This window comes from Typopeltis vanoorti, chromosome 2 (assembly GCF_054136105.1).
Source record: "Typopeltis vanoorti isolate ZY-2024b chromosome 2, IOZ_Tvanoo_1.0, whole genome shotgun sequence".
NCBI classification, from domain to species: Eukaryota; Metazoa; Arthropoda; class Arachnida; order Uropygi; family Thelyphonidae; genus Typopeltis; species Typopeltis vanoorti.
This window is the reverse complement of record NC_143550.1, coordinates 32,802,761-32,825,385: the sequence shown is the minus strand read 5'-3', so window position 1 is coordinate 32,825,385 and position 22,625 is coordinate 32,802,761. Positions and strand designations below refer to the sequence as shown.

Genomic DNA, 22,625 nt, shown 5'->3' with positions numbered 1-22,625 from the left:
AAAGTATTGGTTATCATCTCATTGTAATAGAAACAAAAATGAGCATGTGTAAGAAAGACTGAAAATATAGTTTGTAACGGAGATAACAAGAGTTTGTGAAATGAGGATAGTATTTTAACGTTATGGAAAAGCAAAGTGTTCTGATGTATATGATTATTAGTTATAACTTTTTGTGGTATTCAGAGTTATAATTAGAAGGCGTACTGTTATCTCATGTGTTATTACATTCACATACACATACATTTATTACTGTGTTGCATGAAAGACTAGAATATTAAAAAAAAAAAAAACTAGATATTCTTGCCAAAAAAGAATGAGGCTTCTGTCTGCACCTTTTTTTGTACTGCTGTGATGTTTTGTGGTGGCAGTGTGGTGGGAAGAATATGAGTATCTAAATTTACTCCAAAATGCTGCTAAGTAAATGGTAAAAATATGCAGGCATTTAACTTTTTTGTAATGTGGTAATAGTATTTTTCTATTTGGTAGGACTGCCTTTTTCAATGCTGATTCAACATAGTGTTTGGTAATGCCATCATATACAGGGTGTTCGGGATAAATTTGACATATTTATAATTAATTATATTTTTCCGTAAGTTACATGTATTAACACACACTTCTCTTCATTTAAAAGTTTGGACCCTTCTTCATTCATATACAAGATGTCAGAAAGGATGGATAGCTGGAACCCACCTGAATCATGGAAGAGAATAACTTGTATCATGATGATTCGTGCCCGCCATCAAAATAAGGATATTACGACTGCTGCCCAATGCTCCCTGAATACAGTAAAAACAATCAGGCATGAACTAGAGACTTGCAATGGTGACTACGAGGATGTAGCAAGAAGAAAGATCCCTAGCAGACGATCTGATTGCGTTCGTACAGCAGAATTCCTCGCAAATCTGCAGGAACAGGTGTTGAAGAACCCTGGCATTGGAATTCGGGCTTTGTTCGTGGAGTTGCTAACTGTAGTCAAGCCCTGGATAACAAGGGTAGCCAATGGTAGGCCGTATGTATGGCAGTAGGATTCGGCCCCTTGCCAAACCTCTGGGAAAAGTCAAAAATGGTTGTCTGAAAATTTCTACGACTTCACCAGTCCAAATGTTTGGCCTCCAAACTCCCCAGACCTTAACCCCATGGATTATTTTGTATGGGGCGCAGTTGAAAAAGACACCAATCGCACTTCCAGTAATACAAAAGCCCAGTTAATGGATAAAATTAAAACAGTTTTTGCGGCCCTTCCCAGGGAGACTGTAGCATCAGCTTGTTCGAGGTTCCGAAGCAGAATTGAAGCGGTGATCGATGCTAATGGTGGTTATTTTGAGTAAATCTTGTTGATAGTATTGTAATTAACTCTGCCTGTAATGTTTTTTTGTCAATTCATTAAATTTAATAGATACAAAGAAGATTTTCTTTTTCCTTACGAAACTGTCAAATTTATCCCGAACACCCTGTATATATTGAACACATTTTGTCTTTATAATTTATGTATTTTATTTATGTTTGACATAACCAATCAGACTAAAAGTTTATAATATCAAGCTAAACCAAGAAAAATATCAAAAATAAAAGATTTGTTGAATAAATTTTTCTTTTATCCAAAACTAAAGTTTAATTTCAAGTGCTATGTGTAATTTTTCAACTTCACAAAGCAGTCCTAATCACTGTAACCTTCGTTTTACTTCAGTTTGCATATGTTTGGTACTATTGCTCAAATTTAACAAAGGTTTCATTCAATGGCAACAAAATTTTGTGTGTATGTTGCCATACAACATATCAGTTTGATCACTATTTCCACAAATGAAACAATATAATTTTCTTTTATATGCATCTTTATTTTTCTAGCCTGTTCGAGGCATTATTTTCTTTTTTAAAGGAAATTTTTTCACAATAAAGCTTTCAGATTTTTTGAAGAACACATATTTCAGAAAGTTATCTATTCTGGAAAGACAGCTAAATGTATTATCCTGCTATAAGATTTTGACATGTTGCCAAGTTTTGTAAGTTCTGCATTATTGAAATGTGCAGACTGATATTTAGAATATGTCACTAATATTTTTTAAAATAAAATTTATATATTATGCTCTGATTAACACTAAAAATCAGTGTTAACACTAATTAACACTGATTAACTAATGTTAATGTTAAATATGATTAACATTAACACTAATAATTGCACAGTTTTTCTGCAATATAAAGTGTTTAAGAGGAAGTTTTGTTAATATTTGATATATTTTGGACTGCTCCTTTTTTTTTTCTTCCATGTTGTTCACTTATGGTTGTATATTTAATTAATATTGTTCAGAGTTCAATTATTTCTAGAAAGTACAAATGGTATAGTATTTGGAATTTTATCAGACAGAGAAAGTTATATTTTATTGCAAGACAGTGAACACTAACCCTGAGTTTTGTTTTGTATTTTGTAAATTGCTGTATATTTGACAAAATATTCTGTTGGTAAACACTCAAAATATTTGTAAAATAAATCACTATACTTTTCTGATGCCTGTAAAGTTTTTCAGATTATTTCCCCTCCCCCCCCAACCTCCTCTCTCTCCCATGAATTAGTTAAGCTGTCTTATCATAGGTTCCATTATATTGTGTTTCTCATGATATCATGAATAACAAGTTAAAAATGAAGAATTTGATGCAAAACAAATTTCCTTATTATTAGTTATTTAAACTTTATAGTAGCCCTAGGAGTTCAAAAATCTATTTCAGTATAAATAACTATTGTAATGTTTCATTTTAATATATTTATTCCAAAATTTGTTTTGCATGGAATGTTTATAATTATATAAACATTCCATGAAAAATTCCAGGCTTCTCTAGAAATATCGAATTCTAGAAGATAGAAATTTCAGCAAGCATGTTGAGAATTACGTGTCAACTTGAGAACTGGAAATAAGATAATGGTGACTTATTTTCTGAATGCTGAATATTATGTTGCACAAATGAAAACAGCATAACATATATTCCTGTTGTCACATGTGGCTTGTATATGAGGCAAACAGATAAGCACCTAGGGTATGATGCACATCTGTTCTCCCAGTGAATAAAAAGAAATTGTGATATAATAATTATTACATTGCTATTTTCATAGTTTAAAGACTCATTGCAACAGGCCCACCCTAACCAATATTTACACAACAGTGTGTATCATATCTCTAAACTTTTCACTGACGATGCACTCAATACTGCTTCTGGCAGCCCATTTTGCTCATTCACACACCTTTACACAAATTCTCTTGAAAATTCGTGTATAAAAAATATCTTTACTCTGTAGTCTCTAAAACCCCCCCTTTAGTGGTTTAAAAATGACTAGTCTCTGAATCTTCTTCACCAGCTCTGTACACAGTACTTCAGAATTTGATAAAGTCTTATAAAGAGGTTAAATAACCTCTACTCTGCCTGTTAGTGTGTTTCCTAACAACTAAGTGAGCCTTTGAGCTATTTTACCTGCTTTTCTGATATGTCATTTGAATCTCAACTCTGTTCACCATCACTCCACTAGCTTTAATTTCTCACAGTCTAGTTCCTTTTCTGTATAGAATGCTGTATCGGTAGCCTGCCTGTTTATGACATTTGTTAAGACTGCAATACCTAAAATCATCTCTCTATAATTATCTAGCTAAGACATGAACAGGAAGACAGAGAAAGTTACAATGGCCAACAACAGATTATTACTGTAACAATATCATCATCAGAAGTGAAAATAGAATCAAATAATTTAAAATAGAAATGTTGCATCTCTGTCTAATAAATAAGTAATAAAAAATATTAAGAACAACATTTTTAAATGTTCATTTATCAGATAATTTAACCAGATGTGAGAGGATTGACATGGAATTAGCCTTGTTAAGATTTGGTTAATGTAGAAAGTCTTCAGAGGATTCTTTGAATAATCTTGCATTCAAAAAAAAGAATTGCAATGAAGAATTCAAGTCTTGCCATTTAATACACTGATAAGAGAATGTTCATCTGGACATACCAAGTAGGTGAAAAACATATTTCTTATGCCTAACCACAGCATAAAACATGATAATACTTGATTCAATTTAGGAATCTCTACAAGTTTTTGGTGCCAACTTGTACACATAAAAAAAGTAAACATATCACACTGAAAAGCAGGTGTTTCTACATGTTTATTAGTTGAACAGGACATGCTAAAGTGTAAATATCTGTCTGCACAAAAGCAGTAAATATTTCTAAGTTGAATAAAGTATTTTATGCTTCTTCACATCATATGGTAATGAAACTAGAAATCTGAGGGGCATCTTCAAGACCACCAAAACCTCAAAGTTTCAAAGAATGTGATACACATGCACACTAGGAAGAGACCAGGAATGTTTTGTCTTTTATAGAAAGAAGGAAGAAATCTCTCTCTCTAGTACAGAAAGCAGGCAGAAAGTGAATTTTAAGATGCAACTTTTTCAGAAACATTTTTAACAAATGTTTTTTCAGTTATTTACAAAATAAATTATATAATTTTTTTAATCTTTTACTCAAGTGTAAGCAAATAAGTCTGTGCATGAAGAATCTTCATGACTAGGCTATTTGTATATGGATGCCGATTACTTCATTGCCCCAATATCCAATAAGGCATAACTCACTTCCTTTCAGATGTGTATATTGCTATGCATTATGAAGGGTCACTACCCAGATCAGTTGAAAACCCATATCAGTAGTGACCTTTCTTTCCCATAATGCATGACAATATACATGTCTAAAAGGAAATATGCTGTGCAAATTTGATGTGAAGATACTTCATGCACAAACATTTGTTTGATTAAACTTGGGTAAAGGATTTAAACATTAATATGATTTGTCTATTAAATAACTTTAATAATTTGATAAAAGGAAAATTTCTTATTTATTATAATTTAATTTTAACTAATAATAGATAAGAAAAAGGTCACTATAAAATATAGAACAGTTATCTGATTCATTTCAGTTTTTTTTTTTTGGTAAATTATTTCTTATTTTATTAGTAACAGACCAACCAATTAAATATATCAGTTCACATGTGAATATATTCATGTGTCAACAGGATCGCAGATGATCACATGCCTGAATTAGGTAGCCATAGCATTAACACTGATTATATATAAAGACACTTCATGGAAGTTTTATTATTATTATTCAAAACAGTTCTGCAAAGGCTTTCTACATCAACCCAAATCTGAATAAGGCCAATTTCACGTCAATATCTCAGATTCGGAAAACAGTTATCCAAAAAAATAAACATTTAAAGTTGTTTATAATAAAGATACAGAAGAAAGTTATTTGTTTTGAAACAGATTTCATCCTTCAAATATAATTATTTAATCAATTCCATTTTGTATGTTACCTGTTTACCTTGTAGTCATTTCTGCTCAGTGATGCTAGTTAATCAGGAAAAATTATTATTATGATTCAGGTCTCCATGGAGTCGCAACTAATAATGATACACAAATTGGCCTATAGTTAGACACATCCAGTCTGCTACTGCCCTTATGCAATGGCACTATATTACCTTCCATCCATTCCTTGGATACTTTTCCCGTAGCCAGATTTTCACTGAAAAGCCAAGTTAACAGAGCTGTCAGTTCTGCTTTACTGACATCCAGGATACTTAGTATTTGGAACACACTCTCCTCTTGCACTTCTAACCTACCTTATTCCTCTAGTATTAAAACTTACTTCTCCAGGATGAAATACTCCAATAAAGTGTTTACTGAACAACTCCACTATGTCCTCTGCATCAGTCACTCTATTCCCATTTTTATACCACAATGTCATTCTTCCACAATCATTTCTCCTTTACTGGCCACATATTTCTCCAAGATATTTACAACTACTGATGAAACACAAACTGGCCTATAGTTAGACATTTCAAGTCTACCACCACTTTTCCACTCCTTGGGTCCAGTGGCCACACATCATCATCATCATCATCAAATTCCTGCCATGTACCCTCAAGGGGTGTACAGGATATGATAGTACTACATGAAAATAATTACATCATTATTAATTTCCTATCTACAATTTTCCTCCAAATCAGTCTGTTACTTGTCAACACTCCAATATTATCAGCTCTTATATTTCTATCGTCTAAAGCACTTTGTACCGTATCAATCCACCTATATCTTGGTCTTCCTCTCGGTCGTTTTCCTGCCAACCTGGCAGAGAACACTTGTTTTGCTAATCTTTCCTCGCCCATTCTGTTTAAGTGACCATACCACCTGAGATTAGCTCTGCTAACACATTCCTGGATGCTGACAATGTCAAGTTCTTTCCTAATATCCTCGTTTTTAATATGATACTGCCATTGATGCCACCTGTTCACGCCTATAATATTTCTCAGGACTCTCATATCTGAAGTCTCTAGTCTTTGGTCAAGTGTTTTACTTCTGACCCAGCTCTCAGATCCATAAGTTAAAACTGGTTTGAACACTGTCTTATATACAGCTAATTTAGTGTTGCGACTAATTTCTCTCTTATTCCATATGAATTTATTCAATTGACTTCCCACCATACCAGCTTTGCTGATTCTGTTGTCTATTTCTATATTTAATTTACCATCTTCAGTAAAAATCGTGCCTAAATAGCTGAAATGTTTTACTTGTTCCACAGGTTCTCCATTCACAACACAGTTGACATTTTCAATGATTCTGCCTATGTTCATTGTCTTTGTCTTTTTATTGCTGACCTTCATACCATATCTATTACAAGAGCTATTCAATTTAGTCAGAGAATCTTGCAGACTTGTAGCGGATTTATTTAGAAGTATAACATCATCCGCATAAAGCAAAGAGCTGACATTAACATCTCCAATTTTGATATCATGTTTAATACCACTTTCCTTCATAATGCGATCCATATAGATAATGAATAACAGAGGGGATAATGTACATCCTTGTCTCACACCAGATTTAACATTAAACCATCTTCCTGTACTTCCTTCAATTCTAACTGCTGACTTACAACTCAAATAAAGACTAAGTATTGCTTGATATAATGTCCCATTGACACCATATAACTGCAGCGTATTGAATAGCTTCTCTCTTGGCACCTTGTCATATGCCTCTTCCAGATCGACAAAACTTAAATACAGATCTTTGTTATATTCCCATGCTTTCTCGACTATTTGTCGTAAAGTGAAGATCTGATCCTGACAGCCTCTATTTGGCCTGAATCCAGCTTGTTCTTCACCAAGCTTTTCTTCCACAATTCTTCTCAACCGTTTCTCAAGTATACTTGCATAGATCTTGCCAGGAACACTCAGTAGGGAAATACCTCTGTAATTCTCACATGCAGTTTTATTTCCCTTTTTATATATGGGTACTATGAGAGCTCTACTCCAATCATCGGGAATTCGTCCCTCTGTCCAGGCTTTCTGAACTATGCAGTGCAGCCACTGTAAGACTCTTATACCACCATACTTCAGCATTTCTGGTCGAATATCATCTACTCCTGCTGCCTTTCCACATTTCAAGCCTTTGATGGCTTTTTCTACTTCAAGTATGGATATGTATTCCTGACTGCATGCCTGGTCAGTGTTTTTTACCACTGTGCTTGTTTCATTTAGCAGTTTTTCAAAGTAATTACTCCATACTTCAAGGATATCTTTTTCTCCCGTTTTCATGTCACCTTTATCATCTCTAATTCCTTTTATAGCACTCTTTCCTCCATTCTTAAGCTTCTTCAACAACCTCCAGAATATTTTGCCACCTTCTTGATATTTATTTTCTATATTCTTGCCAAAGTCCTCCCATGACTTTTGTTTAGCTAGTTTTACACAGTGTTTAGCATTCTTGCATTTGTCTCTATATTCTCTAAGAGCACAAGCTGACTTATTTGACAGGAACTTTTGGTATGCTTTCTTCTTTTCCTTCACTGCCTCTTTAACCTCCTGTGTCCACCAGGGAGTTCTGATTTTTTTATCCTTACAAACAACCTTACCACATGCCTCTCTGGCAGAATCAATCAATGTTTTCTTCAGAGTTTGCCAATGAATCTCCAAGGTTTGATTCCTGTTCTCAAATTCTTTCATTTTTCCTTCAATAATCTTTATGTATTTTAGTCTACAGCTCACATCTGAGAGCTGCTCAACTTTTATTCGCTTTAAAACTTTCTTACATGTTATTCTTTTGAATATGAAATTCAATTTTATCCTGCTCAAGACTAAATAGTGATCACTTCCAATTTCAAATCCTCTGTACACTCTGGTGTCCTGCACCAGGGAGAAAACATCACTATCAACAATAACATAGTCAATGAGACTTTTCTTATTCCTAGCCTCTTCTCTCCATGTAAATTTGTACACATTTTTATGTTGGAACATGGTGTTAGTAATAACCAGTCCATGTCCTGAGCAGAAATCCAACAGATATTTGCCATTATTATTAGCTTTGCTCTTTTCTCCAAATTTTCCCAAAATATTTTTGTATGTCTCACAATCATTTCCTACTCTGCTATTTAGATCCCCAACAAGGACCAACTTTTCATTTTTCATTGTGTCAGTTGCTTTTTCTAAAGCGTCAAAAAATTCCTCCACTTCTATCTTAGTAGAACCTTTTGTGGGACCATAGGCACAAATAAGTCTCATTGTCCAGTTCCCCATTCTCATATTTGCCCACATTACTCTACTTGAGACTGACTGCCATTCAAGAAGATTAGCCTCGTATTTTGTGTTGAATACTATGGCTACTCCTTCTTTTCCTTGATTGTCATTGCCTGAATATAACATTTTGTATTTATTGCTCAGAAAGATCTCGCTAGTTTTGTCTTTTTTGTTTCAGTCACCCCTATTATGTCGATCTGGTACTTATCTAATTCCTCAGCTAGCTCCATTTCTTTGTCATTCAAGCTTCTTATGTTGATAGTACCAATCTTTAACTCTGGTGATGTTGAGTTGGGGTTTTTTCATTGAAAAGCCAGGTCAATAGATCTATTAGTTTAGCACATTCTCTCAGAACCGGTAATAATTTTGCCATCCAGTCCCACTGCTTTATTGACATTCAGAGTACTCTGCTTGAAACACACTCTCTCTCTCTTCTTGCACTTCTAAACCTCGAACCTGCCCTATCCCTCTAGTATTAAAACCTTAAAACCTACTTCTCCAGGTTGAAATATCCCCAAAAAAAAAGTGTTCATTAAACAACTCCGCTATGTCCTTGGCATCAGTTACTCTATTTCCATTTTTTTATCAAACGTCATTCTTCCACAGTCATTTCTTCTCCTACTAACCACATAGCAAAAATTTCTTATGATTTTCTTTGGATCTCAGAGCTAATCTCTTTTCATATTCCAGTTTTGCCTTCCTTACCATTCTAGTCGCTCTCCTGGTCTGAGTCTTATATTCTTCATGCATCTGCACTCCATTCCTCTCCTCATATCTCTTCATCAGTAACCACTTTGATGTTGGAGGTTTATTTTTCACTTGGTTAGACTATAATAAATTTAGCTTACTCCTTTATCCAAGTGTGAGCAAACAAAGTTTGCACCTGAAATATCTTCAGGACTGGGGTAAGGTAGTACAACACCGGGCAACTCGTAGCAAAGGTGGACCAAGCTAACGTCACTCCTATCTCAGTATCTCCCATAATGCAAAACACATCTCCTTGCGGATATGTATAATGTTATGCATTAAGGGAAGGGCCACTATCCAGACTCATTTTGATCTTTATTGAGGTAGATAGGAGTGATGTTAGTTTGGTCCACCTTTGCTACGAGTTGCCCAGTGTTGTATTACCTTACCCCAGTCCTGAAGATATTTCAGGTGCAAACTTTGTTTGCTCACACTTCGATAAAGCATTAAACTAAATGTATTATAGTCTAACCAAGTGAAAAATAAACCTTCAACATCTTTCTCTAAATCCAGAGTAATTTAATAAAAAGGTGACACACCATTTGGCAACTCCTATAGGTAAAGATGACCTCGCCATTGCTTCTGCCTGGTATCTCCACCTCTGGGCCTGGCTCCTACTGAAGAGGCAGCAATAAAGGTCTAAACTAGTCTGGGTAGTGGCCCTTTCCCTTAATGCATAATATTATACATGTCCGCAAGGAGATGTATAATGTTTTGCATTATGGGAGATACTGAGATAGGAGTGATGTTAGCTTGGTCCACCTTTGCTACGATTTTCCGGGTGTTGTACTACCTTACCCCAGTCCTGAAGATATTTCAGATGCACTCTTTGTTTGCTCACACTTGGATAAAGGATTAAACTAAATTTATTATAGTAACCACTTTTTTACCTGAACTTCCTGTTTGATATTGTTTGTCATCCACTTTACACCAAATTGTGTTCTCTTCCTCACTTGTGGTATACAGCTTGCTATTACTGCTAATAAATATTGCTTCACAAGTTCCTAAGCACTAATGATATCTCACCCTTCCAATTCCTCCCTCCATGGAACTGTCCCAAGTTGATATATATAAGACTATTATAATTACCTGCCTTATAATTTCACATACATTCTGTTCTCTTTGATGCTCCTGCATGTCTGTTCATCTTCCATGTGAAAACCACATCGTCACTCTCTAACAGGGGGCAGAGATGCCATTTCAGTTATAATCAGTTCCTCTGATGCTAAAAACCAAAAAAAACTCTTGAACCTCATTTTTTCTTCTACAACATGTTGCCCAAGACATTTGTCTCTCCGGAAATTCCATTCCCTTACTACTACATGCAGTTTCTTCCTCCCAATTTATACTGCTGTAGTTAAAATCTCCCATAACAATTATTATTCTTGCACTTGCAAGCTCAACTGCCTAAACATCTGCTCTTCACCCTCTTATGCTCCCTGGCTTGTAGCAACACCCCACTAAATATCCAGTCCTGCCCACCTCTACCTCAACACCATTTGCTTTCAAAACCATTAGTGCCATTGCCCTCCAAATTCTCCACTCTGAGAGGACATGTCACTTATCATAAGCAGTACGCCACCTCCACGTTTTCTCTTCATTTCCTGCCAGTATATCATTGCCTATCAACCATGTCGCAAAGATCCCAATAATCTTTTGACAGGCTGATCAGTGGCACCAATTCATCTCCTTTATTCCAGATACTCCTGGCATTAGTATAAAGAATAAAAATGTCACTGTTTCTATACCTATCAATATCTCCTCCAGACTTCACTGGATTCAGCATTACCGTATGTATTCCCCCTTCTCCCAAGCACCTATTGTGGCGAGATCACCTCTGATACCATCCACCCTGATAATTCTACTTTCTCTGCATTTGATACTAACTTGTTCAGAGAACAGCATTCTCTCCAGATGCCTATGTCCTTCCTCATTCAAATGTAAGCAGTCTCTTACATACAGTTCCTCTCTGTCCTCAAATTCTTTTCAAGCATCCACATATTCAAAGCCTCTCTTTTGACACATTCTAGCTATTATACTATTCGTTATTGATACTCTTCAGAGCATTTCAAGGAAGAATCAACATGCAGCTCTTTACAGAACCAACCCAAGAACACAAATTGACATTAGTAAATTCTGTGTCACAAGACACCTGGCAAATCACAATCCACCTTTTTTTGAATAGATGGATTGATTGCTGAAGTGTAATGGTCTTCAGCTGTTTCACATGGTATGAACTCTAGCCTTTCTTTGTAATGCCTATAGAGGGCCAACAGATATGCAACATTTTTGAATAATGCAGTAATTCCTACATTGTAGCAATTTTACAGAAATGATCTGCATCTTTCACTGTGACAATGCACAGTGAAAGGCATTATGCACACTGCAGGCACTACTGCAACATGGCTTAAGGAAAATGTCGAAGAACTTGACTGGCTGCAGAATCTTGATCTCAGCCCGGAATAAACTGAGATGCATCCAACAGTAATTCTGTGGATTGGTTAATGACAGCCTGTTTAACCAGGTGGTTAGCATATCTGCTCTCGGAAACCAACAGGCTCTAAGTTTGAATTCATCTGTGGGCATGAATGCTTATGATTATTCTTTAGGCAAGAGATAAATTTCATTACCCAGTGCAAGACGCTTACTGAAGACCCCAAGTGACTTGAAAAAGTTTGGTCTCTAGAGAAGGGTTCCAAACTGTGTAAAACATATATAAAATTTTAGCTGCCCATCGTACTAATGCTATAGATTTACACCCATTCATGGATGGTAACTACATAATGAAATAAAAACAGTCTAAAATATCTTAACCATTGTAGTGGTCATACCTATCTATGGCGACGTGTAAAATTTAGGTTTTTCTAAAATGTAATGCTGTCTCGATACTCATTTCAGCATAGTGTATTTTCCTCTGAAATAGAAATTTATGAATACAACAGGTTTTTTTTTTTTTTTTTTTTTTTTTTTTTTTTTTTTTTTTGTGCACAATCAGAATCTCAACTCAGCAAATAAAATATATGCAGTTATATTAGGAATTCATCTACAGGCATCAAGAAGGTATGTACAGTGATATGGCACTTTATATGAATAACAATTGTTTGTGTAATGCTCATTCATAAAAAATTACAATTTTGCGAATTTAAATTCTGATTATCCAGAAATAGAATAGCAGAATTAAGAAGCAATGCGATGTGATATTTCTACATATGGTTTTTAACTTTTGTACATATATTGAAAGTTTAATAATAATAATAATAAAAACAGAGTACTGCTTTTTAAAGTGCTGTTTGACTACACATTAAAAGAATTTTTTTTTTTTTTTTTTTTTTTTTTTTATGACTGGTGCTTTTTACGAACAGATTTTGATACCTACCAAGACCACTTCTTCTCAGGAACGGTACTACTGTAATTGCTAAATGGGACAATCTGTATATTGTTCTTGCAAATTCTACATCCAGTTGTATATTTGATAAATGTCTTGTGCACACCTGCATGCACACACATCCATATTTATTTGATGTATATGGATGTACAACTGTAGATATATATATAAAATATATATACATATTGTAAAAAGTGTTTAGAATATAAATATGTACACAAATATGATTCCATTGCAGTATTTGTTTTCAGTGTATATCCTCTAGTGTGAATTACACTTGGTTTGTTTATAGTGCTTATTAAACTCAAAGTATTAACTACCAGATCATTGTGTAGTAGTGTACAGAAAATGATGCAAACAGTTTTTCTTTTTTTCTCCTGCAGTTTTTCATTTAGATGATTGCATTATCTTTCTTATTTGAATGCCAGTGTTTTTATTCTTAAGTGTGTATCTGTTACTTGTATTACTTGTTGTTTATTAATGCCGATGCAGCAATAAATTGCAGTAATTAGAACATACCTGGGCATTTGTTTTATTTTATAATCATACTCCACTTCTCACACTTTAAAAACTGTAGCAGACAAAGTCACTTTAATAAGAAAATGAGTTACTAATTGATGTCTGAAAAAGTAACAGTAAGATTTTGATATTAGATAATGACAAGAAAAGACAATCTACTAAGTGTGGGAGGTCCACACTACCATTATCACACTATACCTATCATTCAATCTCTTTAAACTCATTCACTCAACAATTACCTCTGGTGGTCCATTTCAATCATTTACCACTCTCCCAGCAAAAACTTTAGCCTTTACGCCTGTAGTAACTATATTCTGAAAGAACTTCCAGAGATCACTTGTGACTCCAAATTCTCTCCTTGCCCCCACATATATTGAAAAATTTCTATTGTATAAATTTTATAGAACTTCATGTTTCTTCATTTCTGCTTATCAACAGTTAAACTCAGCAACTCATACACACCTTCAGTCTATCCTTATAGGTAAGGTGCTCATAATTTAAAACAAAACAGGACACCAAATGGTGGAAGGGTTTAAGATTTCCACTAACATTTTTTCTTTAAAAAGATTTTCAATGACCTAAAATTTACTATGTTGACTACAAAACTTGCTAATGCAAACTGGAACAAAATTAGGTATTTCATATACCCTTATTTTCTCACACTTTAAAAATTGTAGCAGACAAAGTCACTTGAATAAGAAAATGAATTACTAATTGATGTCTGAAAAAGTAACAGTGAGATTTTGATATTAGATAATGACAAGAAAAGACACAAAATCTACTGAACTAGAATTTCCAGTTACATTTTATCATATTATGGGCATGTAAAGCAATTGTGTGTTTGTACCAGCTAAGTAATAAGTGAAACTGGTGAATAGTAAATAAAGCCAAAAATTAAATTCTCATTTTTTTTTTAAATAAATGTTAAAGCTACCAAGCTATTTTAAACCTGGTTTTACTCCATTTCCCAAGTAAGAAAACAGACAAACAAGTCAAGTTTGCACCTGCAAATGTTGCAAGTCTACTGATCCTACAGGTAGTGCAAGACTAAGGCAACTCATGGTAAAAGTAGAATAAGCTCTGATTACTAATCTTAATATTTACCCTTAATGCAAAGCACATCTCCTAGAGGAGATGTATGATGTTTTGTATTAAAAGGCAAGGGGGGCCACTACCCAGACCGGTTTCGACCTTTATTGAGGTCTCATCAGTGGGAGCCAGGCTAGAAATACCAAGATTTTAGTAATACAGAGCTTTATAAGTATTTTACCAGAACAAGTTACCATAAGGTGTTTTAACCTTATTAAAAAGAAATCTCAGGAGGATATAAATGTATGGAAAGTATTTTACCTTGGGTATAATAAATGTTAAAGCTACCAAGCTATTTTAAACCTGGTTTTACTCCATTTCCCAAGTAAGCAAACAGACAAACAAGTCAAGTTTGCACCTGCAAGTCTAGCATCCTACAGGTAGTGCAATACCAAGGGCAACTCATGGTAAAAGTAGAATAAGCTCTGATCACTAATCTTAATATTTACCCTTAATGCAAAGCGCATCTCCTAGAGGAGATGTATGATGTTTTGTGTATTAAAGGCAAGGGGGCCACTACCCAGACCGGTTTCGACCTTTATTGAGGTCTCATCAGTGGGAGCCAGGCTAGAAACACCAAGATTTTAGTAATACAGAGCTTATAAGTATTTTACCAGAACAAGTTACCATAAGGTGTTTTAACCTTATTAAAAAGAAATCTCAGGAGGAGATATAAATGTAGAAAGTATTTTACCTTAGGTATAATATAATAAATGTTAAAGATACCAAGCTATTTTAAACCTGGTTTTACTCCATTTCCCAAGTAAGCAAACAGACAAACAAGTCAAGTTTGTTTGGCCCCCTTGCCTTTAATACAAAACATCATACATCTCCTCTAGGAGATGTGCTTTGCATTAAGGGTAAATATTAAGATTAGTGATCAGAGCTTATTCTACTTTTACCATGAGTTGCCTTGGTCTTGCACTACCTGTAGGATCAGCTAGACTTGCAACGCTTGCAGGCGCAAACTTGACTTGTCTGTTTGCTTACTTGGGAAATGGAGTAAAACCAGGTTTAAAATAGCTTGGTAGCTTTAACATTTATTATACCCAAGATAAAATACTTTCTACTTTTTTTAATAAGAAAGTGAAATTTAAAGTAAAGCAAATTACCTCAAAATTTATCCATTTGAAATCCCAGAAGTTTCTTGGAATTTTGCTATTGTGGGTTATTCAGCTCGCTTCTTGTATATTTTTCAGAAGAAAAAGTCTTTAATATTGTTTTTCTTTACAGAGAAACTCATGACAATCATTAGACTTCATTTCTTTGAAATAGGTTTTTATAATTATCATTGATTTTACTGTGTCAATATGCAATCAGTTTTTTTTTTGTTTTTCCCTCCATAATAAATTCACTAAAGAGAAAACTCTGAAGTGATGGAACCAGGTAGTGTCAAAATAAATTCAATGGTTTTCATATTCTCAAAAAGGAATGTTTTCATTATGAAAGTGTTGGAAAGAAAAAAATCCTAACATTTGATAACAGAAATAAATCCATATATGACAAGTGATCAGAACATAATAATAATCTGCATTTCTGCAAGTTATTTGTTTTGTGGATGTTACATGAAAATCAGATACTGAAAATGGTACATACTGACATCTTGAAAGCATGTCTGGCAGTGACAGATATGCTTTCAGGATGTCAATATGTAAGCATGTCTGGCACCGCCAAGGACAAATTTTATGAAAACAGGACTATACCATTCAAAAAAGGAATATATAGGAACCCTACTCATAGAGAACATTCTACAGAGCTGTCACCATCTTTGTAACTAATATCTGGATCCTCTCCAGCTACTTCTTATCCCCAAGAAACCAAGGTGACCAACTTTGTGCACAGTATTCTGAACTTCAACTCTGTCTGCCATCACCACAAAATCCCTAGCCTCAATTTCCTGCAATCCAATACCATCACTAATACACAGCATGAAATCTTTTCATCCCAAAGGTTATAACCTTACATTTTGTCACATTAAACTGACAAAAACATTATCCTTTTTCCACACTGCCAATTTATTTAAGTCATTCTGCAGGTCCTCTACATCACCTTTGTTAACTATTGTTCTCCTCAGTTTTGCATCAACACCAAAACTGATCGATTCCCCCTCAAATCATCAAATGTCATTAACATACAAATTTAACAGCAGCAGACTTTTCCATTTTCTCCAACTTGTGTAACAGAGATCTGCGTGGTATTCTGCTGAATGCCTTTGCATAATTCAGCAGTATCATGGTGTAACCATTTCCCTTAAAAGGTTAAAATGTTTTTTTTAAACCATTTGATTTGCATCACCTTGTGTTATATGATGAGATAATACAGTAAGTAGTGCACCAATATTAACAATTCATTTTAGCTACGTTTGCTTGGATTTCCTCCACTTTTGCAAAATCAGCTCCTAGAATCAAATTTATTATCTTCTTTGTTTATGGAACTCCCACCCATATAAGAGGGTGTAAACCTGCAGTATATTAGCATCATGAATAGGCTAATGATTTTTTTTTTCCATTTTATTAATTTTACTTTTTTTTTTAACAGAATCCAGAAAACTGCTCTAGAGACCAAACATGGAAGTTTTTGAAATTATTTCAGGCCTCTAATAAAGCAAGGCAGTGGTGGATTGATGAAATTCATTTCTCAACTAAAGAAAGTCACAAACATCCATGTTCATAGCACAGGATTCAAACCCACACCCTGCTGGTTGGAGAATGGATACACTAACCACTCAGCAAAAAAAAATAAATAAATTGTGAAGGTATATAAAATTTTCCTGCTGCCAGATGACTAATATTTTTTGCACACACTACTCTTTAAATTTGGTTATTCCTCGAATAGCATTGCCACCCAAGCCAAGCTGTATTTTTTTATTTATTTATTTTTTTTTTAATGATCACTTGTATTGATCATGAAATTCCATTCCAATACGATTCATTTTATCAGACAAGATGGATACTCATCTCACAGAGGAGGAACCTGTTTTTGAAACCTTATATTTGAGATTCTCTTTCTCCTCTTTTTAATAACAAAAATGATTATTGTCCTGGACCAGGTGTGAAGACATTGGTGTGTATTTAAAAGATTAGTGTATACTTACAACTTAAACAGTCAGAACATATTTTTACTTTAAGAATGCTTTATCGAAGTTTTTTCACTTGGCTATGCTACCAATTATATATTTGGTTTAATCCTTTATCCAAGTGTAAGTAAACAAAGTTTGCACCTGAAGTGTTTTCAGGACTGGGGCAACTCGTGGTAAAGGTGGAATAAGTTCTGATCACTTGCCTTAGTATCTCCCATAATGCTAAGCACATCTCCTTGTGGACATATATAAAGCTATGCATTAAGGGAAGGGCCACTACCCAGACTGGTTTCGATCTCATCAGTAGGAGCCAGACCCAGAGGTGGTGATACTAAGGTGGAAGTAATGCAGAAGTCATATCACCATATACTAGTTGCCAAAAGGTGTCAACACCTTATTATTAAAATTCTCTGGATTAGAGATAGTTGATGGAAGTTTTTTTCACTTGGCTGTGCTGCCAATTATATATTTCATTTAATCTTTTATCCAAGTGTAAGCAAACAAAGTTTTTGCCTGAAGTATTTTCAGGACTGGGGCAACTCGTGATAAAGGTGAAATCTTGAAAATACTTCAGGCGCAAACTTTGTTTGCTTACATAGGCATGTGGTCATTAGCAGTGTAGACTTTCCTTAGTGTCAGTATGAGTAGACTAAAAGAGTTGAGTCCATTCAAGTGTGGTACAGCAGGTGGAGCTCAGAAGTTCGGTCATTCAGTCCGAGAGATTTCCGTCACATTGCATGTGCCCCGATCTAATGTCAGCGAGGATATCGTGAAGTAGAAACATACTAGAACATCCAAACTGATAAGCCCAACAAACTGACAGATCAGCACCAGCAAACGTCAGTTTGTTGGGCTTATCAGTTGGGCTTACCAGACACTTCTGGCAACATAGTGTATGTTAAATAAAATTTATAAATCCTGTTTAAGACAGAAGAAAATACCAAAGAGTCAGAATAATGCTATCCTTATTATAGTAATTTTTAATATATTCTCTGTATACTCCTTTCAACAACATACAAAATTTTTACAAAAATCATTAGCAACAGGATACAAAACAAACTTTTGCCAACCTCAAGAACAAGTAGGACTGTGAAAAAATTACAGCATTATTCATCATATATATATGTAATAAGACAAATGAATACCAAAAATACTTAGGTCTGGCATTTATTGAGTTTGAAAATGCATTTGATTCAATCTCAACATTAGCTATTTTAGAATCCCTATAAAATCTAGGAACTGAAAAAACATTGATATATCTAGTCATAAGAGTTCTGATAATTGAAGGGTCAAGATAATTTAAGTACAATTACATGGTACAATTACTCCACCACTCACCATCAGGTGAATTAATGACTTCTGTTTATCAAAAGCCTACTTTCATTGGATGCTATATTCAATAGCAATCAGCTCACCATCACAGAAGACTGAAATTATAAAAGCTTTGTGACATGCCCATACTATTTGTTCTACACCTTGAACATCCAACAAAATATGAAACTCAATAGCTTCTCTGAAAGGATCACATAAAAGCTTTTTAATTCCTATAATCCTAGTTCAAATAACAAGGAAACAGTACATCAAGTTCCAATCTCATACATTGCCGGCATCTCAGAATCCATTTCCAGAATTCTTAAGAAATACAATGTAGTGATTACTTTTCTTCCTATCAACAAATTATCAGCACGGTTTCCATCTTTCTAAGAAAACAGTCTCCTCTAGCTCTCCCTAGTATCTACTAAGTTCCTTGTGACCGTCATTCCTTTTTTGGACAAACTGAATGCTCAGTAGAAAAGAGAATACAAGAACACTAAGCTTATATTAGTAACAGTAAATCTGAGAAATCTGTCTTGGTACAGCATAGAATTGATACGGATTGCAACAATATCTTATGGTTTGAAACATGCTTACTTCATCAATGTTGGTATAAATTTGAATATTTGTTTAACTAAAGCACTGAGGTTTTACTTCACCATCCAAACTTAAACTGGAATGACTGCCTCTCTCTCTCTCTCTCTAAGATATAGGAAAGTCTTATTAAAAGTTATTGATGTGTAATTAGAATAAGTAATGAATAATTAATATTGCAATATTCCCTCAGTTATATCATTGAATTTTTATTTGTTACATCACATAAATATCACATCAAGTCCAATTCCTTGTTTACATTTTACCTTGTAATTAACTATTGTTGCCACTGATGATGGCCTGTATTCAGGTTGAAATTATAGCTTTAAATAAATAGTATTACGTATTTCTTGGAGTTTTCATATGAATGAAAAGAAATGTAAATCCTTTAGTTATTAAAAAACCACCTATCCATGAATTTAATAAACCACTCTACAGCCTTTCAGAAAATAGTAATAAAAATATAAAGAGGCAAGTTTGCTTACTTATTGCTCTATGAGGTGCATGAGGCCACATGAAGAGGTAAGAGCAAACCAAAATTAGAAGCAATAGGGGAATTTAACACAAGGATGTCCCCTATCTCCAATATTGTTTGGATATGTATGAATGAAATAAAAAATGCATGATAACCAACAAAGAAAAAATCTGAATGTAAAATAATTTTGTTTTAGATACCTTGCTCTTTAAGGTAATCAAGTGATATTTGTAGTCAGTGGTGGCGCTAGGGTCTTTGCCGCCAGCATGCAATTTCTATCTAAGTGCCCCTGTAATGATCCAGGCATGTGTGCGCCCTGGCGGTGGCGCCCGCCGACCCGGTTTGTAGTGCCTGAGGACAATTTACAAAAAAAAAAACCGTATATAAATTGAATTTAATGATTTTATAATTAAAATGAAAAGCCAAACGGCTAGTTTTCTGGCAACTTAATAGATATAATAAAATTAATTTAATCCTTTATCCAAGTGTGAGCAAACAAAGTTTGCACCCGAAAGTATCTTCAGGACTGGGGTAAGGTGGTAACAACACCAGGGCAACTCGTTGCAAAGGTGGAGCAAGATACCAACACTCCTATCTCAGTATCCGCAAGGAGATGTGCTTTGCATTATAGGAGATACTGAGATAGGACTGTTGGTATCTTGCTCCACCTTTGCAACGAGTTGCCCTGGTGTTGTTACCACCTTACCCCAGTCCTGAAGATACTTTCAGGTGCAAACTTTGTTTGCTCACACTTGGATAAAGGATTAAACTAATTTTATTATACTCTAACCAAGTGAAAAATAAACTTTCAACTTAATAGATATTAAAGGGATGAAAATCCTATGTTGTTATATAGCCAGTAAGTGAAACTCAAGGTCGATAACTACGATCTACGAGTTTCAATGCCAAAAAACTATCAGCGAAGGCAATTCGAAGCAAAGGTGGAGCAAGATCCCTCACTATTCTTGATATTCTCTCATAATGTAAAACACAGCTCCTAGGAGATGTAATACTGTCATTACATTATGAGGAGAGGTCACTACCCAGACCGGTTTCAACCTTTTTTGAGGTCTCATCAGTGAGTAGGTAGACCTGGAAGATATCAAAGCTTAGTGAAAAGAACTTACATACCTTCACTATACGAATGCCATAAAGGTGTGCGTATGTTTTGTAATTAAAATAAAAAGCCAAATGGCTAGTTTTCTGGCAACTTAATTTTGGCTTTTCATTTTAATTACAAAACATAAGCACACCTTTATGGCATTCGTATAGTGAAGGTATGCAAGTTCTTTTCACTAAGCTTTGATATCTTCCAGGTCTACCTACTCACTGATGAGACCTCAAAAAAGGTTGAAACCGGTCTGGGTAGTGACCTCTCCTCATAATGTAATGACAGTATTACATCTCCTAGAAGCTGTGTTTTACATTATGAGAGAATATCAAGTATAGTGAGGGAGCTTGCTCCACCTTTGCTTCGAATTGCCTTCGCCGATAGTTTTTCGGCATTGAAACTCATAGATCGTAGTTATCGACCTTGAGTTTCACTTACTGGCTATATAACAACATAGGATTTTTATCCCTTTAATATGAATTTAATGATATTATATTTAGCAATTTCTCAAGAAAAAACCAAAATTATAGCAGTCAAAGGAAAAATGCCCATCTGAACTAAAACAGACATAATAAAATAACATACAAAATAGCCAAAAACAACACACCACTGTGCAGTCATGAACCTTAAAGTCAGCCTTGGGACATGTTCTGCTTACCCATAACTCTACAAAAAACACTCTATCTCAATCTCTTGTTTATTTACTATACTCATAATATCTTCAACCGATGGCTTTTATTATTTTTTTTCATCATCTCTCCCCACAATTTGTATAATTTCTTCTCCTTTAAGCTGGTAAAAATTTCTTCACTAACTTTAAATGTCTCTACATCACCTCTTTTCTGTCTATCCATTGAACTCAGCAAATTCATTTACTCATCTCTTCTCATAATCGACATTTAGAGTCCTGATTTTGTCTCTCAGTTACTCATCTGGACCTTTTTCCACTGTTTCCTCATCATCCTGGAAACCAGGTAACCAAATTCATACACAATAGTCCAGGTGTAGTCTGCAAGGCTTTGTATGGTGGCACAAACACTTTTCATGCCATGCCTTCCTGACTGGAAACCTTGCACTGTGTCCTTAGAACTTCAAGTCTCTGTCAACTAACACTCCTAAACTATGAATCTCTTCCACCTGTGAGCTATGGAGTTGCTAAATAATTGTGCACAACTACTTAGGATTCCCAAGGTCTTTTCACTTGAAAGCAAGTTAGTCAGACTCTTACGAAGGTGGAAGGGTTCTCCCTTCTAGTTTTCATCCTTGCTAGATAGACAAACACAATGCAGTTAAAACTGCATAATATGCTGGCCTCATAGCTTTAAATGTCCTAGCTGAAATTTAACCCAACCCTCACACTTCACTAAAATGTTAAGTGAGCTAAGGTTTTTTAATTTATAATTTTACAATGACATCACATCTTCCATCTGAAGACATTCACAAAATGTCTTCAGATGGAAGATGTGATGCTCCATGTCCAAAGCAGGATTTGAACCCATAGTCTGTTGGTTTGGAGAATGGACATGCTAAGCACTCAGCCAACCAGGCTGGCCTTATACTCATTAATGTTAAAATGGCAATCTGCTCATCTGTTCAAGCTAAAAACTTCACATTTGTATTGCTTCTTTTAACTTTTCCCAACCATGCATCATGAGAAGCAATTGAATATTCTCTATTAATCCACATTGAAATATTAAGCTGAATAGG

General features: G+C 34.7%; 1 protein-coding gene across 2 annotated transcripts in view; it reads left to right on the top strand.

The window, feature by feature from the left end:
• LOC150108908 (uncharacterized) overlaps positions 1-13,255 on the top strand; it is a 295,478-nt gene extending 282,223 nt beyond the window's left edge. For both annotated transcript variants that reach the window (XR_016550111.1, XM_090410920.1), the window contains one exon: positions 12,715-13,255. Coding sequence is in view for 1 of the 2 variants with exons in the window: in XM_090410920.1 (XP_090267046.1) it covers positions 12,715-12,771 (57 nt within the window). In the remaining variant the exon portion in view is untranslated. The remainder of the gene's footprint in view (positions 1-12,714) is intronic.
• The last annotated feature ends 9,370 nt before the right edge of the window (positions 13,256-22,625 follow it).